Source organism: Nuphar pumila, chromosome 1, assembly GCF_984573655.1.
Source record: "Nuphar pumila chromosome 1, dmNupPumi1.hap1.1, whole genome shotgun sequence".
NCBI lineage: Eukaryota > Viridiplantae > Streptophyta > Magnoliopsida > Nymphaeales > Nymphaeaceae > Nuphar > Nuphar pumila.
Window position 1 is genome coordinate 8541751 of NC_143249.1, and position 23796 is coordinate 8565546.

A 23796-nucleotide genomic window follows, 5' to 3' on the forward strand; every position below is an offset into this window, starting at 1 on the left:
TTTTTTTCTTGATGGTATTACCCTTTCGTCACTTGAAAAATTGGGTACCTTGGTCCATCTACTTAAATTGTTGCCTCTGTAAGTTGCAATAAAAAATCAAGCACCATGTAAGTTGTTGCCTAAAAAAACCAAACGTTATGATTTCAGCCTAAGAGCAAAACTGTTAAGAAAACAGCAAATTGGCCATGTTTGTTATATTTTCTAGTTCAGTCATTTATGATATTGTGCTAAAAATTAATTTCATCTTATAAATGAAACGAAAAAGACATTGGTGGCACTCTCTTTTTCGAATGGTTTATCTTTTTAAAGTTAAACACTACCTAAGTCAAAACATTTCTTTTTCCCTTTGTCCCCCTTTTCAATGTGGCAAACTCGCTGAGTCAACTTGTGACTCGCCCGAGTTGGCTCGGATCGGCCCCTAACTGAGTTAGAGAAACCGCATGACTTGGTTAGGACCGAACTTGGCTGAGTCAGCCAAGAATTGCCAGAGTTTACCATTGACTCGACCTAGTCTTGCTTACTTTTTCATGAGATGCATTTCTATTCAAATTTTGTTACTTTAAACTACTAACTAATAAAGCTTTTAAATTTTCCAAAGCTGATTTTGAAAAGCTTTTTTCTACTCTAACACTTTTCAAAGCAAGGTTTTCTTAAAAATATTTTCTATTCTAGGTTTTGGTAATCAGTGGATGAAAATAACTTTATTACCATTCAATGGATAGAGAGAGAGAATTAAATGATAATAAAGAGAAATCTTAATGAAAATAATATTATTTTAATGCATCTTAAATAACTCTCATGCAATTAACTATCTACGTTCTTTGAAAATTTATATGTAGAACATAAATATCTTAAATAAATTTATATTTTGCCAAATATATCATGATATTTGGCAAATATTATGTCATTGTACAATTTAAAATAACGAACTAACATATTTTATTTTTTTGTGATATTCTGAAAATATTTCCAATATTTGTCACCAAATTTTTTTAAGTTACATGTATTATTATATGTAATAAATCACACTCATATATTAATTTAATTTTTCGTGTACTATAAAATTATATATTATACATTTTTAATAAATTAAATAAAAAAACTTGACTCATCCGTAGTCACCGAGTTGACTCATCCAAGTCACCGAGTTGACTCGTCCAAGTCACCGAGTTGCAAGAGTCCGATACGAAGTCCCTAGAATGCCAACCATGCTAAAACCATTTAAGCGCTTATTTTAGTTATGATGGAGAAAAATTTGATAAAAATGCAGTTTGAGAATATTTCAATAAAAAACATACAGGCTCTCAAAAATCACGTGGTGCTTACTAGAAAAGACAAAGTACATATAATTATAACAATATCAGATTTGACTCTATTAGATAAATTTCATTGAAGTTCTTTTGAAACTAAGGCCCTATTCTTATGGTGAAGTTTAAGAACAAAAACTATGAAATCTCTCTCTCTCTCTCTCTCTCTATATATATATATATATATATATATATTATGTGGTAGCTGCCTATCACTTTTTTAGTTTACCACCAGCCTATCATGATAGATATGTGATTTAATTATAGATATGTGATTTACATGCTTTGGAAGGTTTTTTCATTTTTTTCTAAAATCTAATTGTAGATATGTGATTTACATGCTTCAATTTATACGAATTGACTCTTGGATAACCAGATTATGACACAGGTAGGATTTTATAAGATTTAAAAACCAAGGATGTACAATTCTAAAAAAAATTCAATGCTTAAAAGCCATGTTTTTATCCAAAAACATGATCCAAGTATCATTTCTTAAGAAATTGACAATGTTAACACATATGCAACGTCAGATTTGCGAAAACAACTCAAAATTACCTATTTACATGTAGTAGGCTGATGGTAGGCAGCTACCACTTTTCTTATATATATATATATATATATATATATATATATATAGAGAGAGAGAGAGAGAGAGCCGAAAGAAGATCAACATTAATACTCATGAAGATCAACAAAATGTTGAACCCATGAACCGAACACAGAAGAAACAAAGCTAAAATATAGAAAAAACAAAGCTAAAGAAAAGAAACTACAGACAGCTAGCAACAAAACAACAAAGCCTACTCAACCAGGATCCGCAGGATTAGAAGAAACCACCGCTGAGTGAACGTCGTTCAGATGAGAGGAGAGGTCTCTAAGATGCATACGTAATATTGCATATACATCAACGAGGATTTTATGGGCAAGATGATTAAAGATGACCGGAATTTGACGGAAAGTAGCATCATTGCGTGCCATCCAAACAAACCACCAAGTAGTAAGCAACCATGTCTTCCAGATCAGTCTCCACCGCTTGCATCGTCTAATTTCAATAGGTCCCAGGAGAAGATCAAGCGCAAAAGACTCTTCTTTGACAATTACGTTCGGAGATCTCCACGTCCTATTAAATAGGGCCACAAAGATTGGGCAGGGCCAAAATAAATGAAAAGTAGTTTCTTCAGCAGCTTGACACAACACACACCAACTTGGAAACTGAAAGCCCAACTTTTTTAAATAACTGTGAGTCTAAACCCTATCATGTAAAATTAACCAAGCCAAGAACCGAGATCTTGGAGAAGGGCCCTTACCCCATAACGCACACTCAGGGAACCAATCTGCCCTTTGGGGGAGCAACGATCTATACACTTTGTGGGTGTGGAACGCTCCATTTGGAGTAATCGCCCATTGCAACAACTGATCATAATTTCCAGCATCCCCAGTTTGATCTCTGAAGGACGATAAGGCTCTCAGCCACATGCTTCGCAAGTGCGAGATCGCCAGACCCCGGGTTCCATGGCGAAAAAGAGATAAATCAGGAGCACCATATTTAGCATGGAGCAAGCGAGCACATGGAGAGCCTGGTTGATGAGCCATCCAACATTGCTTGGCTACAAGAGCAATACTCCTCTGTCTTGAAGCAAAAACACCTAAGCCAGCCATACGCCTCGGTAACACCACCGTTCGCCAACCAACCAAATTGCGCTTACTCTTAAGGTGACACCCAGACCAAAGAAAATCTGACATTAAACGACAAATTTGCTTCTCCACGCCCACAGGCATCACGAACATTGACATGAAGAATTCCGGGATAGAAGAAAGAACATGTCTGATTAAGGTCAGACGACCAGCAATGGAGAGATAAGAAGCCTGCCACGAAAGAAGCTTGCTTTTCACTTTTTGAATAGTTGGAGCCCAAGCAGCGGAAGAGAAGCGTTTCACTTGTAACGGCAGACCCAAATATATATATATATATATATATATATATATATATATATATATATATATATATATATATATATATATATAGAGAGAGAGAGAGAGAGAGAGAGAGAGAGAGAGAGGAGGTAGGGATGGCAGTCGACCGGGGTGGGGCACAAGGTCTCCACCCCTGCCCCGTCTCAAAATTCTGCCCTCCATCCCTGCTTTCATCTTCGCATGGGTTTTGATTTTAACCTTCATCCCCTGTCCAAACAAGGCGACACCTTGTTTCCCTCGGTCCACTATCATTCCTAAAAAAGGAGAGGAAGATTTACTGAGGGAGGTCGGGGATGGGGCAGGGCAAGACGGGGCGGGGGTAAGTGTAAGTTCATTGCCGCATGGGTTTTGATTTTAACCTCCATTGCCGTTTCATGTCCTCCATCCCCCATCCAAACAGGACGAAGCAGGATGGGGCGGGGCCGTTTCCCCAATCCCTAGGAGGTGGTTCACAAAAATATCAAAGAAAGATTGACCTTAGATTGCCTGGCTGGCGTTGGACCACTCATTCTTGTATGATATTTAATTTTTCAGGCTAACGAGAATCTTACTTTTCTTGAATCAATGCGCGTGTTTGTGCGTGTTGTTACGGTTGCAAAGAACATTTATTACAACCGATGGTCAACAGGATTGACGTTGGGCCCCCATACACACACTTCCATTACTTTCTTTATCTTTACCATGAATAAGACTTGGTTGAATCCACCCATACAATATTTGAATCGCTTTCACTTTGAATAAGCCTTCACATTTTCTTCATTAAGGGTCGATCCAGTTCGGGTCAACCCTGCCGGATGGACCATGGTGAAAGTTCATATCAAGTTCGAGCCTAGCCTACTTGAGACTGGAAGAGGGGAATGACTTTCTTTTTTGTTGGAATTCAATCATGGATCTTGAGTTATGACCAAATCTATCCTATGAATGAGTTGAGTTGAAAGTAGGACAATTGGACGAGTCAATGTCTGTCCATTTTATTTTCCGTAAAACAAAACTCTGTTTTTACAAAATATTGCTAAAATTTGCGGTCTTTTGAAAGAAAAGTTTAGAACACAAACAATTATATTTAAAAAATAATTAGAAAAACTCTAATATGGGTCCAATTAAATCAGCTTTTTTGTTCAAATCATGAGTTTTGGTTCTAGTAGATTCTATAATGTTTATACATTTACTTGATTTTTACAGAAAAATCTCATATATATATATATATGACTGTTTCTTGACCTTGCTTTATAAAATTAAATCCAAATTAAACCCTATATGTTATTTGCTGTTTTTCTTAACTCAAAATTTTGTGATATTTTTTTCATCCATCATTTTGAATGCAAAACCTTTCTAATCATGCATTAATTCTATAATTAATGAATATTTGAATATTTTTTTTATCCATCATTTTGAATGCAAAACCTTTTTTAATCATGCATTAATTCTATAATTAATTAAATTTTGCCGTTTCATGTTTTGCTAACTATGGCAGTTGTCAGTCACTAGATATATAGCCGGTTCCAAACATGTAGGATTCCAATTGATCGTAGCCCATAGTGTGGCCTGGATCCGGACCCTGTTGGATGCACATACAAAGAGATAAAGGCTGGCTTCGTTTTGAGCCAAACCTAGATCGAGCTGATTTGCTAAAAAGATCCATCTTATGGGTCCAGATCCATTCAGAGCAAAGCAATGTCATCGGTTTTGGACCAGAAATCAATTTTGGTCCGAAAAAATAGATTCAGGTCCGAAATGACATTGACAATTTTCAAATTGATCCATAGAATCTGCCGATTCAGACTCGAACTGAATAGAGCTGAATCAGTCAATTTACTTTTTAATTTAAAAAGTTCTTTAAAAATTAAATACTAAAAAAATATACAAAGGGCAGGAAAAGCTGATTCGATTCTGATTCAGCCCAAATAGGCTGAGTCAGGCTGAATTGGAGATGAGTCACCCGATTCTTTACGGGCGAATCGGTCCTCTTATAGAACCGATTTTGGGCTGATTCAATGTGAATCGTCTGATTCGGGCCAATTCGCATGGATACTGATAACATTACAGCAAAGCTAGTTCAGGTCTGGTTTGACCTGACAGTTGAAAGGCAATGCCAGTATCCATGGTCTTCTTCAAAGTTCAAACTAGGATTATTGTATTTGGATCCAAGATTCCTGGTCGAACCCGTACAATTCAAAGTCCAAACCCATTGTCATGGTCTACCCTTAGATGAATCCTAATCCTTTTCAAGGAATCAATCGACATTTAACAAATATTATTTTTAATATTAAGAATATTCGCTTGAAAATGAAGATGCCCTGCAACATTAATACTGAAAGAAATGATTAATAAATGACAGGTGTGGGACTCATAAAAAAAGCTTCTTTGAAAAGTCTACGACTAGGGTTTCTGGAATGTAAAATGGTATGCACCAAAATTTTCATATAAATTTTACAGTATGCGATATAGATGCTTGGTTTTATAAAACCAGATTCTTAGATCATAATGATGCATAAGATGGATCTTTTAAGGCTTGAAAATCAATGACTCATAATTTTTGTAAATATTCAAGCATACAAAATCACATTTCTTGATCCCATTACTATGATCTAATAGCTGATTCCAAGTAAATGGATCCCGTTGAATGCATCTGCAGGGTTAGATTGTGCAAAGAACCTATAAAAATCTCAGTTCATACTAGTTTACATATTTCAGTTGTTACTTTTTAATATTGTCGATCTTCACTTAAAGATGAAGATGCCATGCAATACAATATTGAAAGAAATGATTAATAAATGTCAAGTGTAGGCTCATAAAAAAAGATATTTTGACTGCAAAAATATTTGATTAGTATTTTTGTTAATACTATCAATCTTAACTTTAAAATAAAAAATGAAGATGGCCCACACTATATTATTGAAAGAAGAAAATGCGCACAAACCTAGATATGGTCCAAATTTTTTCATCTCCAGAAAAAGAAAAAACAGAATAAAGAATGCCAAGTGTGGGACAACTAGCGCATTTGTCGTGTTGGTAGAAATCCTCATGTGCCCTGTTGGATTTAAACTTTCCTTACTATAAACGTCAAAATACAACTTGACTTTATGAAACTGGTTACCTTGTACTAATGACCACATAAAATAATAAGGGTAAGGACCAAGAAATAAAAATGGAAGTAAAACGTACAAGTGTAGGCAATTGAGTGTCAAGAATTCAACTAGTTGAACTATTTTAATTTTTACTATCTAAATATTATATCTCTAATTTCCAAGAATATATATTTATATATATATAAGGTAAATATTGGCTACTATTGAAGGTACTGAACTATTGAGCTAGAAATCATATGCCAAAGTTGTATCAACTCAATATAACCACATAGATGTCTTCGGCATGGTTTGTTTGCTAAGGATCAAGCCTTGGATTGTCTTTTTCTGATGTAAAAATGTGATCTTTTGAGTTATGAATTTTGGCACATTGTTGGCCGTTGATTTTTGAACCCCTTTTAAAACCTAATTACTTGTCATAATGGCATGATTCAAAATAAGTTTCCTGCTAAAAAAACCATGTAGATCACATTCTTAACATTTGATCTACAAAAAAAAAAAAAAAAAATTAAGAAAAGAATAATTTATAATACTCATTAGTAGCAAATATTAACCAATATATATAATTGAGCAGAGGATATGGGGGCACTTCAACCATCAACGCTCTTTATCATATAAAAAACACATAAAATATATCCTGAACACCCATTTGTGCTCATCAAGCCTATTTCACGAGTTAGAATGAGCTCTTTATGAACCAAGCCATGAGCAACTTGTCTTGTTTTTTAGCCTATACATGCACATTCCCGTTCTCAGACACATGGTTTTTTCCATGAAGCTAGGGGAAACCACCCTTGGGATTAGAGACCTAGTTGTGCTGGCTAACCTTGTTGTATTTACAGTCGCTTTCCATCCATGGTTGGTGTTTTTAAGACTCATCACGGATTGGCCACACTTGACTCAATGACTCGGACGAGTCAAGGTTTTAAAATTTATTTATTAAAAATAAATAATAAATATGTATTTCATAGATATATATGAAAAGAGTATTCATTTAAAATATGAATCTTTCATATAAATAAGCAATATATATATATATATATGTGTGTGTGTGTGTGTGTGTGTGTGTGTAGAGGGGGGTGGGGGCAAATTTGGTTTGAATTGTTTTTTTAGAATGAAATTTGGTTTGAATGTAAAGTATATCAAATTTAGTTTGCACAGGCACATTTAAAGAAGGCATACACCATGCTTAATTGGGTGTCAAGGATGGTGTGGAGATTGTAAACTCATTCAAAGCAACAGTGATTGCATGTAGCCATAAAAGTAAATTCATTAAAGAAGGTTCACTTAATTGGTCGTAAGGGACAGTGCATAGTGAAGAATGGTCCAAACCTAATTAGAAAGGAAATAAAATTGAAAAATCGTGATTCCCATGCAGGGGAAAAAGTAAAGTAATTAAAGAAGCACATTTGATTGGGTTAAAGAACAGTCATAACCTACTAAAAAAGAAACTCAGTCCAGTCACAGATAAAATTCACTAGACTGGGCCAAGTTCAATTATTGACTTGGTCGAGTTTAATTCAAACCGAGTTATGCCATTTTTATTCTGACTTGGTGAGGATACGAGGCAACTCGGCCGAGTCACGAGTTGACTCGGCGGAGTTTCCCAACTATGTTTCTGATGGACTAAACCGGTGGTGCACCCCCTGCCCCAAGGAAATGTTATGCCAAATACATGCTCTGCTTGTCTGACAGGAGCAGTTAGTGAAGGTCACCTTGTGTTAGGACCTTGCAAGTTCGAACCCCAAATGTTATGGTTGTATAACCGGTAGGAGTCTGCATAACCCAAGCTTTTTCTGTAGAAAAAAATACATGACGCCCTCACACTTCCCAAAAGAAAAAAAGAAAAAAAAATTGTTTATGCTTCTTTGTATCATGACCACTTTCAGCATTTTGCTGCTATTGCTATTATTGCAACAGCAGTAGCAGCAATAGTTAGGAGCTACTAGTGTCATGACTTGCCTATTCTTTTAAGTAGAAAGCAGATATCAATGTCTTTTTTTTTCGGTCCCAGAAAAGCACAGAATCTGTGAAAAGGTTTATTGGATCTAAACCTGTTGTCAAGTTCCAAAACAAACGACTAACGAACGTATGGTTAGATTTTTGCGTGATTTTCTGATACAGATTCATTTATACTTGAAATTCCATCTCAATCACCACCTTTTCTGAAATTTCTGATACAGTATTAAGGTTTTCTGGCAATGGTCAAATGAAAACCTTGAGTTAACCTCCGTATACAATGGTGAAATACGTTTTAAAGTGTGTTAAAAAAATTTATTTTAACTTTTACTCACTAAAAATGCATTAATGCCCTTTTTACATGTTATGTTATGTTATGAACTTATCTCTACCTACCTCACAAAGATAAGATCGTTCCAAATTTCTCCGGGGGATAGGAGATGGGGGACATGAAATGTTTTTTAAAGAATAAATACCAAAATTTTAATATTTTAATAGTAAAATATAATTCTATTGAAAATATTAAAAAGCATTAAAGTAATGTCTGTACGTATTGGTGTTGTGTCGGTGAGTCCAAGTGTGTCCGGTGGTGTCGCCGGGGACATGCACCCAGAATGGGTGTCCTTGTAATATAGACATCCACCCACCAACTCGGGTATTTTTGGTATTTTAAAATGATTAACCCTCGTTGGCTATGTGGAGGTAAAAGTACGATTGGAACAAGTCCTTACAGTAGTAGAAGCACAGGGCTGCATGAGGAATTTCAGAAAACGTCTTACCTGATATGGAATTTGAAATAAAAATGTGTGCCTGTATAAACAAATTCAGATGAAAATGGAAAGCATCTTTGTCACCCATAGATTCTAAATGGTAGGACACCCGAACGTACCCAATTGGGTTAGGTGTAGCTTGTCAGTGGTATGGTGGTGGGGGAGAAGCTTCATGTTGAGGGGTAAGCTGCTTCTGCATTGACTACAGTAGTATTGTTTCTGTAGTAGTAAAGATGACAAATGAAACGATAAAGAAAAGTAAACGTTGAGGGAAGGGGGGTGGTGAAAAGCGAAGGGTGAGGGACATTGACCTGACGAAGGTGAAGGGTTGGAGGCGGGACTACGAAAGTCAGGTAAAAGAAAACGATGGTTACAGGGAGAGATTGGACAGCCATTATAATGCAACCAAAATTTCTTGATCATCCCCTTCTCTGCCCTCCCGCTCTCACACGGTTCCACTTGAGAGAGAGAGAGAGAGAGGTGCGTTTGATGGGTGAGGGAAATTCGATTTTCTCTCTCTAGCAGACCATGATTGCCAGCCTTCCAAAATGTCTTGGTGGAGACCCAACGGGAGGACTCACTCTTCTTCCTCACATTCTATACCGTCTCCCTCTTGTTCATCTTCCTCTGATTCCTCTCCTTTCTCGCCAAGCCAAAAACGGAGCTCCAAGAACCAGGGGATCTTCAAAATCGACCGAGAATCCAACCCACCGGTAAGAAGGCTGACCAGGCAACGGAAGCTCCGGTACCTCAACGATGACGAAGTCGGACTCGTTTCGCCGGCTTCCGACTCCCAATTGCAAACAATGTTCGAGCTGCCTTCGCCAGATGCAGCCCTTCCGTTGCCGGAATCCGGTGGGTTCTCCCGGAAGGTCTCTGATGGTGCTTCGCCAACGACTTCAAGTTACTGCCCTCTCCCTTCTCCATGGGAAGTAAAAAGAATCATCCATCGTGACTTCGATTCTGCAATTGGCAGGTGAATTTTTCGTCCGATTTTGGTTAATCTGTTTCTAGTTCTTCAAATATCCCTTTCTGTAGTCGATTCCCGTTTGTTAGTTCATCTTTCGATCCTTCTACTATGAGAAATACATTAGGGAAGTGATTTCCATTAAGACGGTTCATTGAGACACTGAATCGAGCTGGATCTCTTAAAAGATGCGTAACAGAAAAGAAAACTTTTTCGAAATGGAAGTACTAAACTTGTAGACGGAACAACCATGAGTTTGACAGACCTCTTGTCAAGCATCAATGGCTATTTTTCGCAGTGCACATCTTCCTCTCAAGGTTTTTTTTTTTTTGGTTTTCTGCTTTCTGTCGTGGGTTGGTGATCACTGATGGTAAGGATGATGTATGATGTACCTTTTTAGGCTTTTCTTTTGCTGATGGATTTAGTCTTTAAAGAAAGCAAGGAGAAACACTGCCCATCTTATCTTATGTTGATTGTTTATACATGATGTATACTGCGATGGTTATGGGCAACTTACATCTGTTAACATACAGTTTGCATGTTTCGCTCCAAGTGTTTCTCCTTGCAACATAGTTTGAACTTTGAAGTGTAAAAGAGAATAATTGGACACTAAATTGCCCATAAGAAAGTCTTTTGTATAATTATAGAATTTATAGGGGAAGAAGATACATTTCATTCTGTCATTTTTTAATGATCCAGAACATTTAATTAAGGTCATGACTCTCATTTATGAACCTAGGAACTTTTTTAGAGTAAAAAATTTTTATGTTAACGTTTTATTTCATAGCTTCTTTCTTCATTTTTCTATTTTATTTTTGTATTTTCCTCAACTGCCTATGTTTCATTTTCCTTTTCACTTGTCTCCTGCTTTTTGATCTTCCTGCCAACAGCACTAGTGATGTGAACCAAGTCTGAACCTACAATTCACGTCCTTTGTGAAACACATAGCTCACAAACTGTGAGATTGTTTTCTGCTCTAGCTTTGTGAGAGGAGTGGCGTTGGACATTGTTTTATTTTATAAAGCTCTTCATTTCTATATATTTTCCATCTCTCTTTTCATTTGCTGAAAAGGATAATCACATGGATGTGTTATTCCATGAATGTCAAGGCTTCTCAAAGTTTTCATCATAAAACGAAAATTTCTGATCAGATGATCTGTCTCACAGTTCACTGGGTTTCCAGACCATCCAAAACAGAACAGTGCATGTTCAGGCCTTATCTTATGGACCTTCTTTGGAGCACACTAGGCAGGTATTTCATGTTCAACACTCCGTTCACAAGGTGCACCATATTGACAGGCCAGATGACATTGCAAAAAGTGCTCCTAGTAGTGTCTTGTCAAGCCCTAAACAAAGTCCGCGAAGATTAAGTACTGGAGATTGTATTCTGTCTTCTTCGGAATATGCTGAAGAACATCAGGGTTCGTATCCTCAGGATAATCCATTTCCGCAGGATCCATTTGCTACTAGTCTTTCCCCCCAAGGTTTAACAGGAACAGTTTTGTCCATTTGGGACCACTCTCCCCTTCATAGCCCTAGAAGGAAACTATCTGCCTTGAAATCCAAAAGTCAAAATGGATTAGCTTCTGCAATGAGCCCAAAGGTGTCGCTAGAGAGCTCTTCAGGTGCCCATGAGGTTAGCAACATCATGCTTTTCCATCCGCTACCTCTTCCTCCAACAGCTACAACATCTAGGCCATCATCATTTTCCCAACAACCAGCTGCAACTCCAATGCTTTCATCAACAACAAGAGCCTGGCAAAAGAAAAATATTATTGGTTGTGGTACATATGGGAGAGTTTATCGTGCTTTTAACAGGTACGCATTTATATGCATGTGCTTCTGTCTGATGTTCCTCAGGATATCAACATGCTTTTTGTTTGACAGTCAGACTGGTGCAACTTGTGCAATGAAAGAAGTAACTCTAATTCCAGAGGATCCCAAATCCGCTGAATGCATAAAGCAGTTGGAACAGGTTATGATTGATTATGGCTTGCTTGTAGTCAATGTTTTATCATTATTCTTCTTCTTAATGCATATTTTGGTTTGAAATAAATGATTTTATGGTGAATGCTGTAAACACTGTTCGAATCCTATCTCCTGGGTTTTTGTACTTCACTGAAGTGCTGTGTCTTTCTACTAGTTGTTTTGACCATGTTTTATTTTTGCAGATAACTTGATTCTACCTAGTCGACCCATTGTTTTTTTAATCAAGATGAAACCAACCTTTGGTTTTCATGATCTGACCATTTGTTGAAGTTATGATATCGAAATTTGTTAAAAAAGAAAATGAAGGATCGAAATTTGAAGGGTTTTCAACATGCCTCTCTACGAGGGCCGAGGGGTTAATTCAATAGAACTTTTGTGGAACTAGGATCTAGAGGGATCTAAGTGACTCAGGATTAATCTGGCATTGAAAAGAAAGGAGAACTAAAAAGTAAGGTCAAACCCATACAGATCAGATGCGCTCAATCCAAGATGATGATACTATTTGAATTTGTGTCTTATGATTTCACTTTGCAAAAGAAAAAATGAAAAGATGGATTTGAGTTTTAGGCGCATTTTCTGCTAACTTCGAAAATTTCAGAATCTGTTTTTTGAAGGCTTTTCTCTTGTTCATTATGATATCGACATTTGGGATGCCTCACTCATAAATGTTACATCTTTGTATGTTCCAGATCCTATCTTCTTTTATGATACTTCAACTTAGTGAAATTTTGTGTTTCAATTGCGATCTGTTAATGTTATGAAAACCACAATCAAAAGGAAGCAAACCACAAAATATTTTCGGATCAGGTCACGGATTGGAGCTGGTCCAGAATTCAAGACACCTATAACAATTAAACACAGTCCAAATTTGTGTGGATCTTCTACTATTCTTGAATAGCCATGCTTTATAAATTTGCTTTCTTCATGGTTACACGTAGACTTGCGAATATGAACAAGGACTGAAAGTTGGTGCAAATTTCAACTTGATTGTGTGTTTTCACAGGCAGAAGCTTTTGATTCTCTTAAGCCTTGACTTTATCTTGCATCTTAGGAAAGAAAAATCTGCTTTTCCTCTGACTATTGGCATCATGCTCATTGCAGGAAATAAAAGCTCTTAGCCAATTTGAACATCCAAATATTGTGCAGTACTATGGAAGTAAAGTGGTGAGTTATATATGTAGTTGCTTCTTTATCTTGCCATGTTGACTAGTCTGATCCTATGTGAAGGAACAAATTAAGAATTCATTTTTTTTCTGTATAGGTTGATGACAGCTTCTACATCTATTTAGAGTTTGTGCATCCTGGTTCAATCACAAAAATTATTCAAGAGTCGGGTGGGGCTCTTCCTGAAGCTGTTGTTTGCAGTTTCACCCGCCATATAGTTTCAGGCTTGGCATACTTGCATAGCAAAAATGTTGTTCACAGGTGATTTTCATTAGTCTTCTTAATTTAAATCAACTGAACTTTATTGCTTGTTTGCATGTAACCATTTATAAATAATAAATAGGAAGTGCTTACAAAATATTTGTAAAAAAATAAATAGAAACAAATTATTGGTGTCCATGACAAACTATTAAAACATTTTTCAAATACAAATATGGTTGGTAATATATGGATTGCTTGTAGGTTGAAAGATGAAAAGAATCGACTCAAATGAGTTCATCATCATCATCAAGCCTTATCCCAACTACATGAGGTCTAATGATTGAAATCTGTGACATACTAGTCTATCAAAAAGAAATCTATGGCATACTACATTACAAATCCTAAACTAGGATATGTGTGTCCACGATCATGAGAGACATAGAGGTGATGTATAGAGGCGAAAGAATCAGACTGAGGATTAGATATTCTCTAGAACATAGAAGTGGACATGAAGAATTGAGACAGGTTATTTTATAGTCTGCAAAACAGCTCCACCTAGAAAGTGGATCTTTTCAAGAAATGGCATGCAAAACTTGACAAAACCAAGCCAAGGGTCATTAGCAATGGTACTACCCCTTTCTGACGCATACCATAACCACAAAATATACAGTTGCTGGTTTTTGGATATTTAATTTTAAGCTGTGTGTGTGTGTGTGTTACTAGGCCAGAATGATATGTGTTAGAAATCACATGATAAAATACTTACTTTAGCATGAGGAAAATTTAGAAAAAAAACAAGATTTCAAAATCATATATCATGTTAAATGGTAAGCGGAAGCAAATTATGCGGAAATGAATTGCAAGAATGCATAATTCATTCATAAGGTCCAACATTGGACAAACATAACCCCATAATGGGGAATAACACAATGGTCCCCTAAGGGACACCATAGCAAGCCTACGAAGAGGCATAAGTTAGATATGATTTATTGAATGAGATCCTAAAAAGCCATAAAGAGCCTATGCATATATTATCATGAAATGAATTAATACTTAAAGGAATCATTAATGAACATGCTTCAAACATGTAATGAAGTGCTAAACAAGAGAAACGACGTCTCCAAGCATACTTTAGACAAAATAAACACAAGAGTTCACAAGGTTTTAAATTCATTTACGAGGCAAAACGAAGAGTGTTATTTGAGTAGAGAATCTTACCCATTTAGGAAAATCTCACTCAATTGACAAAAACACATTTTGCATACAAAAGTGGCCAAAGAACCATAAGCACTTAATATATGCCAAAAAATCAACTTGATTTTTAAAATATGCATATCAAAAATATGATTCACTTGAATATCTTAAAACACAAGTCATGAATGAAATTTTGCAAATTTCAACAATAGTTCATCCATTACAAACCACTACCTCATTAGTCCTCCAAAACCCATAAATCAAGTGTATAAGCTACTAGATCAAAAATATAAATATAATGCCATTAAAGGCCAAATGACACACACTAAGGTGTGTAAAAATACCTCTTGTCTACATATAATAATACTTGAAATAAGTGTATCAACGACAAGAACAAGAGAATACATGCCAACATGGATAAAAAGATATCTTGTCTACGTAAAAATACACTTAAGATCAAATATGTTCAGCTACTAGAACAAAAGTATTAAGCCAACCATGGGCTAAAAACACAATACATCTCTTATTTACATGAAATGGCACTTGAATTGAGTGAAAGAAGCCAACCATGGGCATATAACTCAGCGACTAGAACAAGGACACACATGCCAACATAGGCTAAAATCACACACCATGGTGTGAATCAACGTGCCTTGTCTACATAAAATAACACTCAAAACAAGTGTGTTCAGCTACTAGACCAAGAGAGCAAAAGCCAACAAAGGGCAACCAACACACGAAGGTGTAATAAAATTCTTGTCTACATATGATGACACTTAGATAAGGGGCATAAAAGGATAAGACTTTTGAGGCAATAAAACTTGTAATGACAATCATATAAATAAAACCTTGAAACAATATTCTTCAAAAAAGAATACTCATAACAATATCATTTTGAAATAAAATGTGTGAATATACACACACCAAGAATACTTGTGCATAAGAGCACAAAACATAAATGTGCAAATGCACTCATATGATTCATAAACAATAAAAGGTTGGGCAAAAAACCCCAAAACCTTGATTTTAATATACCTTAAAACATTTAAGGTTTTAAAACATTATATATCCATCACATTTATATATAAATAAGAGCATCCATAAGATCAATGGCCAACATTAAACTAGTGACACACTCATATACCAAATCATTCTAGAGTCCCAAGGGCCCATAACTCACCTCAACCACCATCTATAATATGGTAAGTGGACAAACTAAAATGACATAACAATGAGTGTCACACTCATAATTAGAGATCATATATCAGATCATTCTAGAGTCCTAAGGTGCCCATAACTCACCTCAATCACCATCTATAATATGGCAAGTGGACAATCTAGAATGATATAACACGAGGTGCCCATAACTCACCTCAAAAATCTCTAATATAACAAAAGGGCCATAAAAGAATTGATGCACCATATGACATGTGATGGATAAAATAAGTGTCATTAAAAGTCAAAAGAATACCTTGGCAACAAACATAATGACATGAAGAATACATCTTGGGATAATTAAGACAATCAAGCTTTTTAATCAAAGAAATCACAAGAACCGTAACGGTTCACAAAGAGAGGTTTAACTCAAAACTCAAAGAAAGAATATTCAATAGTACTTGAAAATTTATAGATTTGGGATAAAAATCCCATACAACAAGTTTTAAATATCCTTTGATTGTGATGAGATATGCGGAAACGTACAAAGTGCTATAAGTACTTATCATGTTTTATAATGATTTTAAAAAGGGTCAATATCTAAATTCATTATATTTTTCACAAAAAGAAATGTGCATAAAAGCTTCATAATGTAAGAAATGTCTACGAAGAGACAATACATATGCAAGCACAAAAAGATGTGCACGAGGGCACTCATACAATATTTGAACAAATACACACCAAGGTGTAAACAAACATGCACTAAGGCATGTATTTCATAGAAAAGAGGAAATGCATACAAGCGCAACTATTTGAGAAACAAATGTATATAAAATACAAAAACACACAAAAGGGAGCAAGTATGCACTTTATAAAAAGAGCAATCCTTGAGATTTCTCAAACTTTTAATTATGCAATTATATGCTTGATAAATGTAATTTAGGACAAAGAGGACCATATGATGGTCAACATAGACATCTTTAGAGATATAAACAAGAGGTTTTGAAATCTTATGTGAAAAATACAAACCAACAAGTTTGTAAAGTTGTATCAATAAAATTAACGAAATCTTTTATACCAAAAAGATGTAATAGACACACTATGCACTCTATATAGTGTGAGAAATTCTTTTAAAAAATCTTTTACAATGGTTCGAACAACCTATTTATCACAAAAAATCCTTTAAATAAACCAAAATCATTGAAACATCTTTAGGAGTTCTTATCATTAACAAGAACTACTTAGGATTCATAAAGAGGTAAGCTACAAAGATTTAGATGAGAAAATCAAAGAATATAGCAAAGAACATTAACTTATACAAGAATTATATAAGTTACAAAAAGTTTTGCCAAAAAAAAAACCAAACACAAGAGTTTTTAAGCAAAGATCATTAATTTAGCAAGAAATCGTATTTAAAAAGTTAACTTATATGTTAATCACGAAATTCTTATGAAAAATCATAAATCTCACATAATTAAAAAATAATTTTGCAAAACATAAATTACTATTATATGTGATGAGAAATCGATAACTATATAACCAAGAATTATATTTTTGAACAATAAACAAGTTTACCAAATTTAAAAGTAGATATACGAACACGCGAAAAAGTGAAAGGAAATGATTAAACTAAAAACACTAAATGTGCAAGAAAGATAGTTTCATAATGCATAATATGTTAAGAAAAGAGATACATACCGAAAAACTTCTAATAAAAAAAGAACAATGAATACTTCACCATTTCTTGAGCACCACGCTTTCCGTTGCGCCAAGAGACAATCCTATCGTAACCGGGCTTTGATACCATGTTAGAAAGTGGCTTTGAATACATTAGGTTCAATAATGAACCCATACATGCACATGAAGTGCGAATAAACCCATTAAAGGGAACAACATAAGCACATAATGTGCTAACACATAAACCCACACAAGGGGCAAAAATATGACTTAAAGTCATAAGTTGAATATTATTGAAAGAAAGGAAGAAGAGGGGAAAAACCCCTTACAATGGAGCAAGAGCTCCTCCAAATCTCTAAGAAATACAAGGGGGAGACCCCTATTTATAACACAAGAGAGGAGCCACAAAGGGGGCTCCCAAAGGAGTCGTTGGGAGCCCCCAACGGTCACATTTGTGACCGTTGGGGGCTCCCCAACGACTCTTTGGGGAGCCTCCCTAGGTGGCGCAAACCCAAAAAAATAGAAAAAGAAAAAAGAAAAAATTAAATTAAATTACAAACATATTCCGAATGGAATATGCGTAAAACTGGAAATGTCTAAACTACCCCTATGCCTATAAATAGAAAAATATATATTTTATATATATAATTAGGATAATACATATGCATATATACAATATATGAATATGTATTATCCTTTATATATATAAAATATATATAGTATTACAAAGGTTGAATGATACATTTTAACAATATGCTCTTAAATTTCAAATCCTTCTATTTCATGTTTTATCTGTCACATATTAATGTGCTCTTTGATTTTTTATCACCTTTACTGAAGCATAAGCTTCTGTTTCAGTTTCTTTCTCTGTCTTGGAGGCTATTTGCCTTGATGTTTTCCCGGACATTTACCCTTTCTCTCCTGTAGAAATTTTGATCTGATGTTGCTTTAATCATGTTTTTAATCAAGGTATCTTGTTTCTGTCATTTCTGGAGTTAATCCTGTCTATTTGAATGCTATGTCTTACGTGTTCGCTTTCATGAATTACATATTTCTTATGAATCCAAGTAGCCTTACTTGGTCACATTCTGCTTGATTAGCTTCAATTGTGCTCTGTTCTTGTTGTTAAGGTGGAATAGTCACAAACAATATGATTAACAATCAAATTCATACACACAGTGTGGATTGATTTTTATCCTGTGATGGTTAGTGATGCCATGCAGTAGTTTTCTTTTTAACCATGATCATGTATCGTATTAGAAATTTTTGATAGGATTTCACTTAAAATCAGGGACTCAGTTCATTCAAGGATTTGCCAATTCTGATGACATATAAGATGATTTTTCTTTTTATCGTTTCTTTGCAGGGACATCAAGTGTGCAAACCTACTGGTTAACCATCATGGTGTTGTTAAGCTTGCAGACTTTGGGATGGCAAAACATGTAAATTCTTTGACAGAGTACTTCTAGATATATTATCAATATATTGTTTTCATGTAAACTACAGTTTAAGTTATGTTAGTTTAACTGCTTGTTAGAGGAACTGATGACACCCTACAGGACTGGTGTACAAACTTTATTGCCAGAAAAGAATATTAGAGCCTAGAGGGATAGTCATGAACTTAATTATATCATGTGTAATCACTTATTTAAATTGTCTTGTTTTTTCCAGTTGAACGGGCAGGCTTCACCACTTTCAATGAAGGGATCTCCATTTTGGATGGCTCCAGAGGTAAAAAAAAACTGCCAACCTCCTTTTAACTCTGATATAGATGATTTTTTCCAACACTGGTTCTCTCTCTTCCAGGTCTTACATCAGAAAGAAACTGGATGTGACCTTGCTGTTGATATTTGGAGTTTGGGTTGTACCATCATTGAGATGATAACAGGGAAACCTCCGTGGAGCAATTTGTCTGGGGTGAGCTCTTGCAGCAGTATGTTTTACACGATTCTGTGGAGCTAGTACATCATTTCATCTTTTGCATTAGGTCAAAACTGAGGGACGTAGTTCATCATAGAGAAAACCACCATAATTGTGCTACAATTCTGATCATGATTCTTGCTATAAAATCGTGTTCCTTTGGCTGTTATCTTCTTTCACATGCCCTTAGCTAGGCATTGAGGATAACTCGGAGCTACTAATTATTCATGCACTCTTCTCTATCCATATTGAAGTTTGTTTTCAATCTATTCTTCCCTCTGTGACATAGAGTAGAACTGGCTTTCTTGTGGTGCATCTTTGAGTTGTTTCTTCTTGTACCAGGATACAGGTATGGGATGAAGGTACTATTTTATTACAGTATACAAAAAATAGCAGAATCAGGTTCTCCTATCCATATCAGTTCGGTCTCGTGTAATGCTCAACCTTCTAATGTTAAGTCCTGACTTGCTCACAATCTCACCTGTCCCCACTTACCATCTTCTCCAAGCCTTTACCTATCCCTTCATGTCCTAGTTCATCAAATTTTACTGTTTCACCTTATAGACCTTCCACATCTTCATATGACCACACTGGACTTTCTCTGAATATCTTCTAGTATCTTCTATATTTTTCTTTTTTGGCATCACTTTTAAGCTTCTGTTACTGTACGTCTGGTCATATCCATCTTATTTAATCTTAGTGCATTCATGTTGGCTACATGCACTTTATTTCCTTTCAGTTTTTTTTTCTCTCTGGCCAATATTATGTGCCATATAGTCTTATAAAGGTTTATCCTTTAATGGGAGCAGCACCCACTTGTCACTACTACACCACGTTCTCATATCTACTTTCTCCTGCATGCTGTGATACAATAGAACGTACAGATTCAAACCTGTCCTCTACATACCCTATTTTGATTCATTTATTTAAATCCTTTTTATTTACCCTATTTTCGTTTCATTTGTTTGCAAGTTTTATGTTTGGATAATAGACCATCTGCTTCTGCGAAGTGTACATGGAACATTGTGTTGGTCATTGCTACCGAAGAGCTCGCAAAGGCTATATTTACTGAAGAAATCAGTACACTTTTGAAAGCATACAGGCTTCAATACCTTTCTTTCATATTTGATTGACTTCATTTCTAATGCAAGTGTCTTTCATTTTAATGTTCCCATTTTCTAATGATCAAGGGATTTTAACCATTTTTCTAGACAGTCTTGTTATGATTGTCATGGCATAGTGATGTGGACAGAAACCTTATTTTGCCTTGCAAAGCGTGTAGTCAGTAATTCAATTAGGATTTGACAGTAGCAATGGAAACTGGTTAAATAGCTGAGGCTTTTCATGAGGTTGGATTTATATCTTTTGAAATTTCTATGGATTGCAAATAAGGTATTTAACTTGGTCTTGAGATATACATAAATCATTCCCAAATGCACCTTCACAATATTTGTAGAGGTAAGTTTGTCATGCATGTCCCCACAACTACTTTTTGACAGTTCAAACTTCTAATTGCTGTATTTGTATCGGGTGATTTCTTCAATACTCCTCCTCTATAATGTCCATAATTGCATCATTGCCCCTTTTGATGTCTATGATTAATAATTAATGTTATACCCTCTCAAAGCTGGTAAGTTTTTTTTTTTGGTCCTATATTTTTTGCTTCTGAAATAGCAGAGATAACAAATTGACAGATTGCATTTCTTTCTCATGTTTCTGTATTTTAGGTTCAGACAATAATTTGAAATATTCTCATTCATCGAATAAATTATAATATTAGTGACACTGGACACAGGTTGATAATGCTTGAACTCTTCCCAGTTATCACTCAACAAGAAAAAAGGTCCAAAAATTCCCTTTGTTCGTGATCGATAATTACTTGCTGCAGTTATTACATCCTGGCAGTTACATTTCTTGGTTCCCTCTTGAAAACATAGTTCTTTGTAATCGTAGGTTTGTTGTGGTTTAGCATTCATCACATGGCCATGTTGTTTCATCTCCTACCTGTTGCATCTGCACTGCCAACTTCTCATCATTCAACTATCCTTTTAATGGAACGAGAAGAAGCCATGCCCTATCAATGCATTTAGACATTTTCCATCACCACAAAGAAACACTGTTACTTGTCACAGACTTGGATAGTTGCTCAAGTCTTTCACTATCGTTAATAACATGTTTGTGTAGTAGATTACAAAATGGCCAGCTAAAAGAGTCTAGGTTTGTCTTGTTGTGAAATATTTTAGAAGTGTGCAGATATATGGATGGTCTAGAAGAATCCTCAAAGGAGGTGAGGTTGACCTGAAGATAAACAAGTCCTTAGCCTAGTCTAACTGTAAATTTACCAGTCTCGCATTAATTATGTTGGCTTCAGATGTCAATGCTAGGCCAAGGTGCTGCCAATCTGACCAGCCAGCCCAGTGCCAGTTTGGTTGGGGCATGCCCCACCCGCTCATCTGGTTAGAGAATCTCTCTCTCTCTCTCTCTCTCTCTCTTGCACCATTATCATCAAAGAGAATAATCTCAGATACGACATTAACATGCTGAGGTTAACATGCACACACACACACACGCACACACACACACACACACGCACACACACACACACACACACACACACACACACACACACACACACACACACACACACACGCACACACACACACACGCACGCACACACACACACACACACAAGCACCACGGTAAGTGTTAGAAGCATGTCTGTCCACAATAGTATGAAATCTGCAACCTGCGTAAGGTACTCCATGCATATAGAGATAGGAATATCATGGCCACCAATAGATGTTTCTTTTCCTAAAAGGAGATCGGATATCTGAACTTCTTTTCTTTTTTGGCTTGTCTTTTTTATTCTCAAAACAAAATGTATAGGTCTCTTTTAAATATTCTATGTCCGAACTTGGTGGCAGGTTGAGTATTAAAGAATTCTTTTTGTTATCAATTTGCATTTGGGTTTTATATATTCATGTATTATGTTCTCTGTCTTCAATTCTGAATCTTTTCTCTCTGTCCTATGCAGCCTGCAGCAATGTTCAATGTTATGAGAAATAGAATCCCACCTATTCCAGACAATCTGAGTTCGGTTGGCAAGGACTTTCTTCATCGCTGCTTGCAAATTAACCCAGCAGAAAGGGCAACGGCAATGGAGCTGCTTGAGCATTCATTTTTGGGGAGCTGGCTTTATCATGAAATCTCCAATTATCATCGGACACTTCTAAACAATAAAAAACTGGTAAGTTTTTCATTTTTGGTGGACAATTATTATTGTTATATCTATCTTTGAGATGTTCTAATTGTCCAAATATGACAGGATATATTACATAATTCGAGGGAAAAAGCTAGTCGGGCTACTGATACCATGGCAACAGTTCAAAGAACACAGCCTACAAAGGAAAAGCAGACATCACAAAGGTGATGGTTCTGCACTCTGTAGTTTTACTTCCTAAAATAAAATCAGTTTTCCTCAATTAATTTTTGTTATGGCCTTAATTCTGTTTTTTCTGTTAGAGCAGCCCTGGCCATGTTGAACAACCTCCCAGAAACCAATCAACGTCATCTCATTCTCCTCGTTCTACCCTTGAGAATATTTCTAGTTCTTCTTCCAAACATGTGGGTAATGTCATAGACCGTGTTAATGCTCTAAATCTTAGTTAGGGAGATAATCATGAAAGGCAAGACCTGTTCAACTAGAGACAGTGTGCTCATTGCGTTTTTGTCAAGGCAAGCAGAACTCCAGAAGTTACAAGATCAATTAACACTGTCCTCTATCTTGGGACTTGATACCTATTGTAAATTTTGTCATGTCTATCAACTTTGTTCTACCTCTGCTGATGATGTGTATTTTGATTGATGTACATGATGGGTCATGGCATGACATATGCCTCTGAGATTAGCATGTTTTTGTTTGGTATAATTTTCCTTTCAGTGTACAGTGACATCTTTTCTTCCCTTCCCCTAGTTAGATGTATTTAATGCTGGCTATTAGTTTTGGTGATTGAAAGTTGTATGTTGTAACTGATAAATTTGTGAGCAATTGATCACTGAAACTATTCTAGTTATTCTCTGTTGCTGCTACTTTGCATCATGAAACATGTACCAATGTTTGTGTGAGTAACAGGATCATGTAGCTTGTGGAGATTATGTCAGTTTTAAATCGCAAGAAGAGAAGGGCAAAGAATTGTTAGCTCAAATATAAACTGGATTTCCTATTCTGTTTATGTTCTATGGAGGAGTTACCCTGTTTTCTCTATCCAGTTTTATTTGTAATTGATATGCAGATCTTTGTGTCTATATTTTTCCCTGTTTTGAACTTGGCTTCTATGGCATTTTCTGTTCAGTGTGAGCCTTGATGGTTGAATGGCTGAAAATAAATCAGAAAACAGGAATTCTTGCGGAATGAGACATCACTGTGTTCCTTG

The 23796-nt window shown here is 35.7% G+C and overlaps 1 protein-coding gene across 3 annotated transcripts; it reads left to right on the forward strand.

Annotated features, from left to right (window-relative positions):
• Positions 1–9415: 9415 nt before the first annotated feature.
• LOC149847882 (mitogen-activated protein kinase kinase kinase 5-like) lies at positions 9416–23434 on the forward strand. Of its 3 annotated transcripts, XM_090006900.1 has the most exons (11): positions 9416–10072; positions 11231–11881; positions 11951–12038; positions 13154–13216; positions 13314–13477; positions 18810–18885; positions 19115–19174; positions 19250–19360; positions 22398–22610; positions 22689–22789; positions 22891–23434. In XM_090006900.1, exons 1-11 carry the CDS (start codon positions 9645–9647, stop codon positions 23030–23032), a joined length of 2097 nt encoding a protein of 698 aa, XP_089863026.1. In that variant the 5' UTR covers positions 9416–9644; the 3' UTR covers positions 23033–23434. The 3 variants fall into 3 exon arrangements, with proteins under 3 accessions (XP_089863026.1, XP_089863062.1, XP_089863111.1); XM_090006936.1 differs by lacking the exon at positions 19250–19360 and having other exon boundaries at positions 9482–10072; XM_090006985.1 differs by lacking the exons at positions 19115–19174; positions 19250–19360 and having other exon boundaries at positions 9482–10072.
• The last annotated feature ends 362 nt before the right edge of the window (positions 23435–23796 follow it).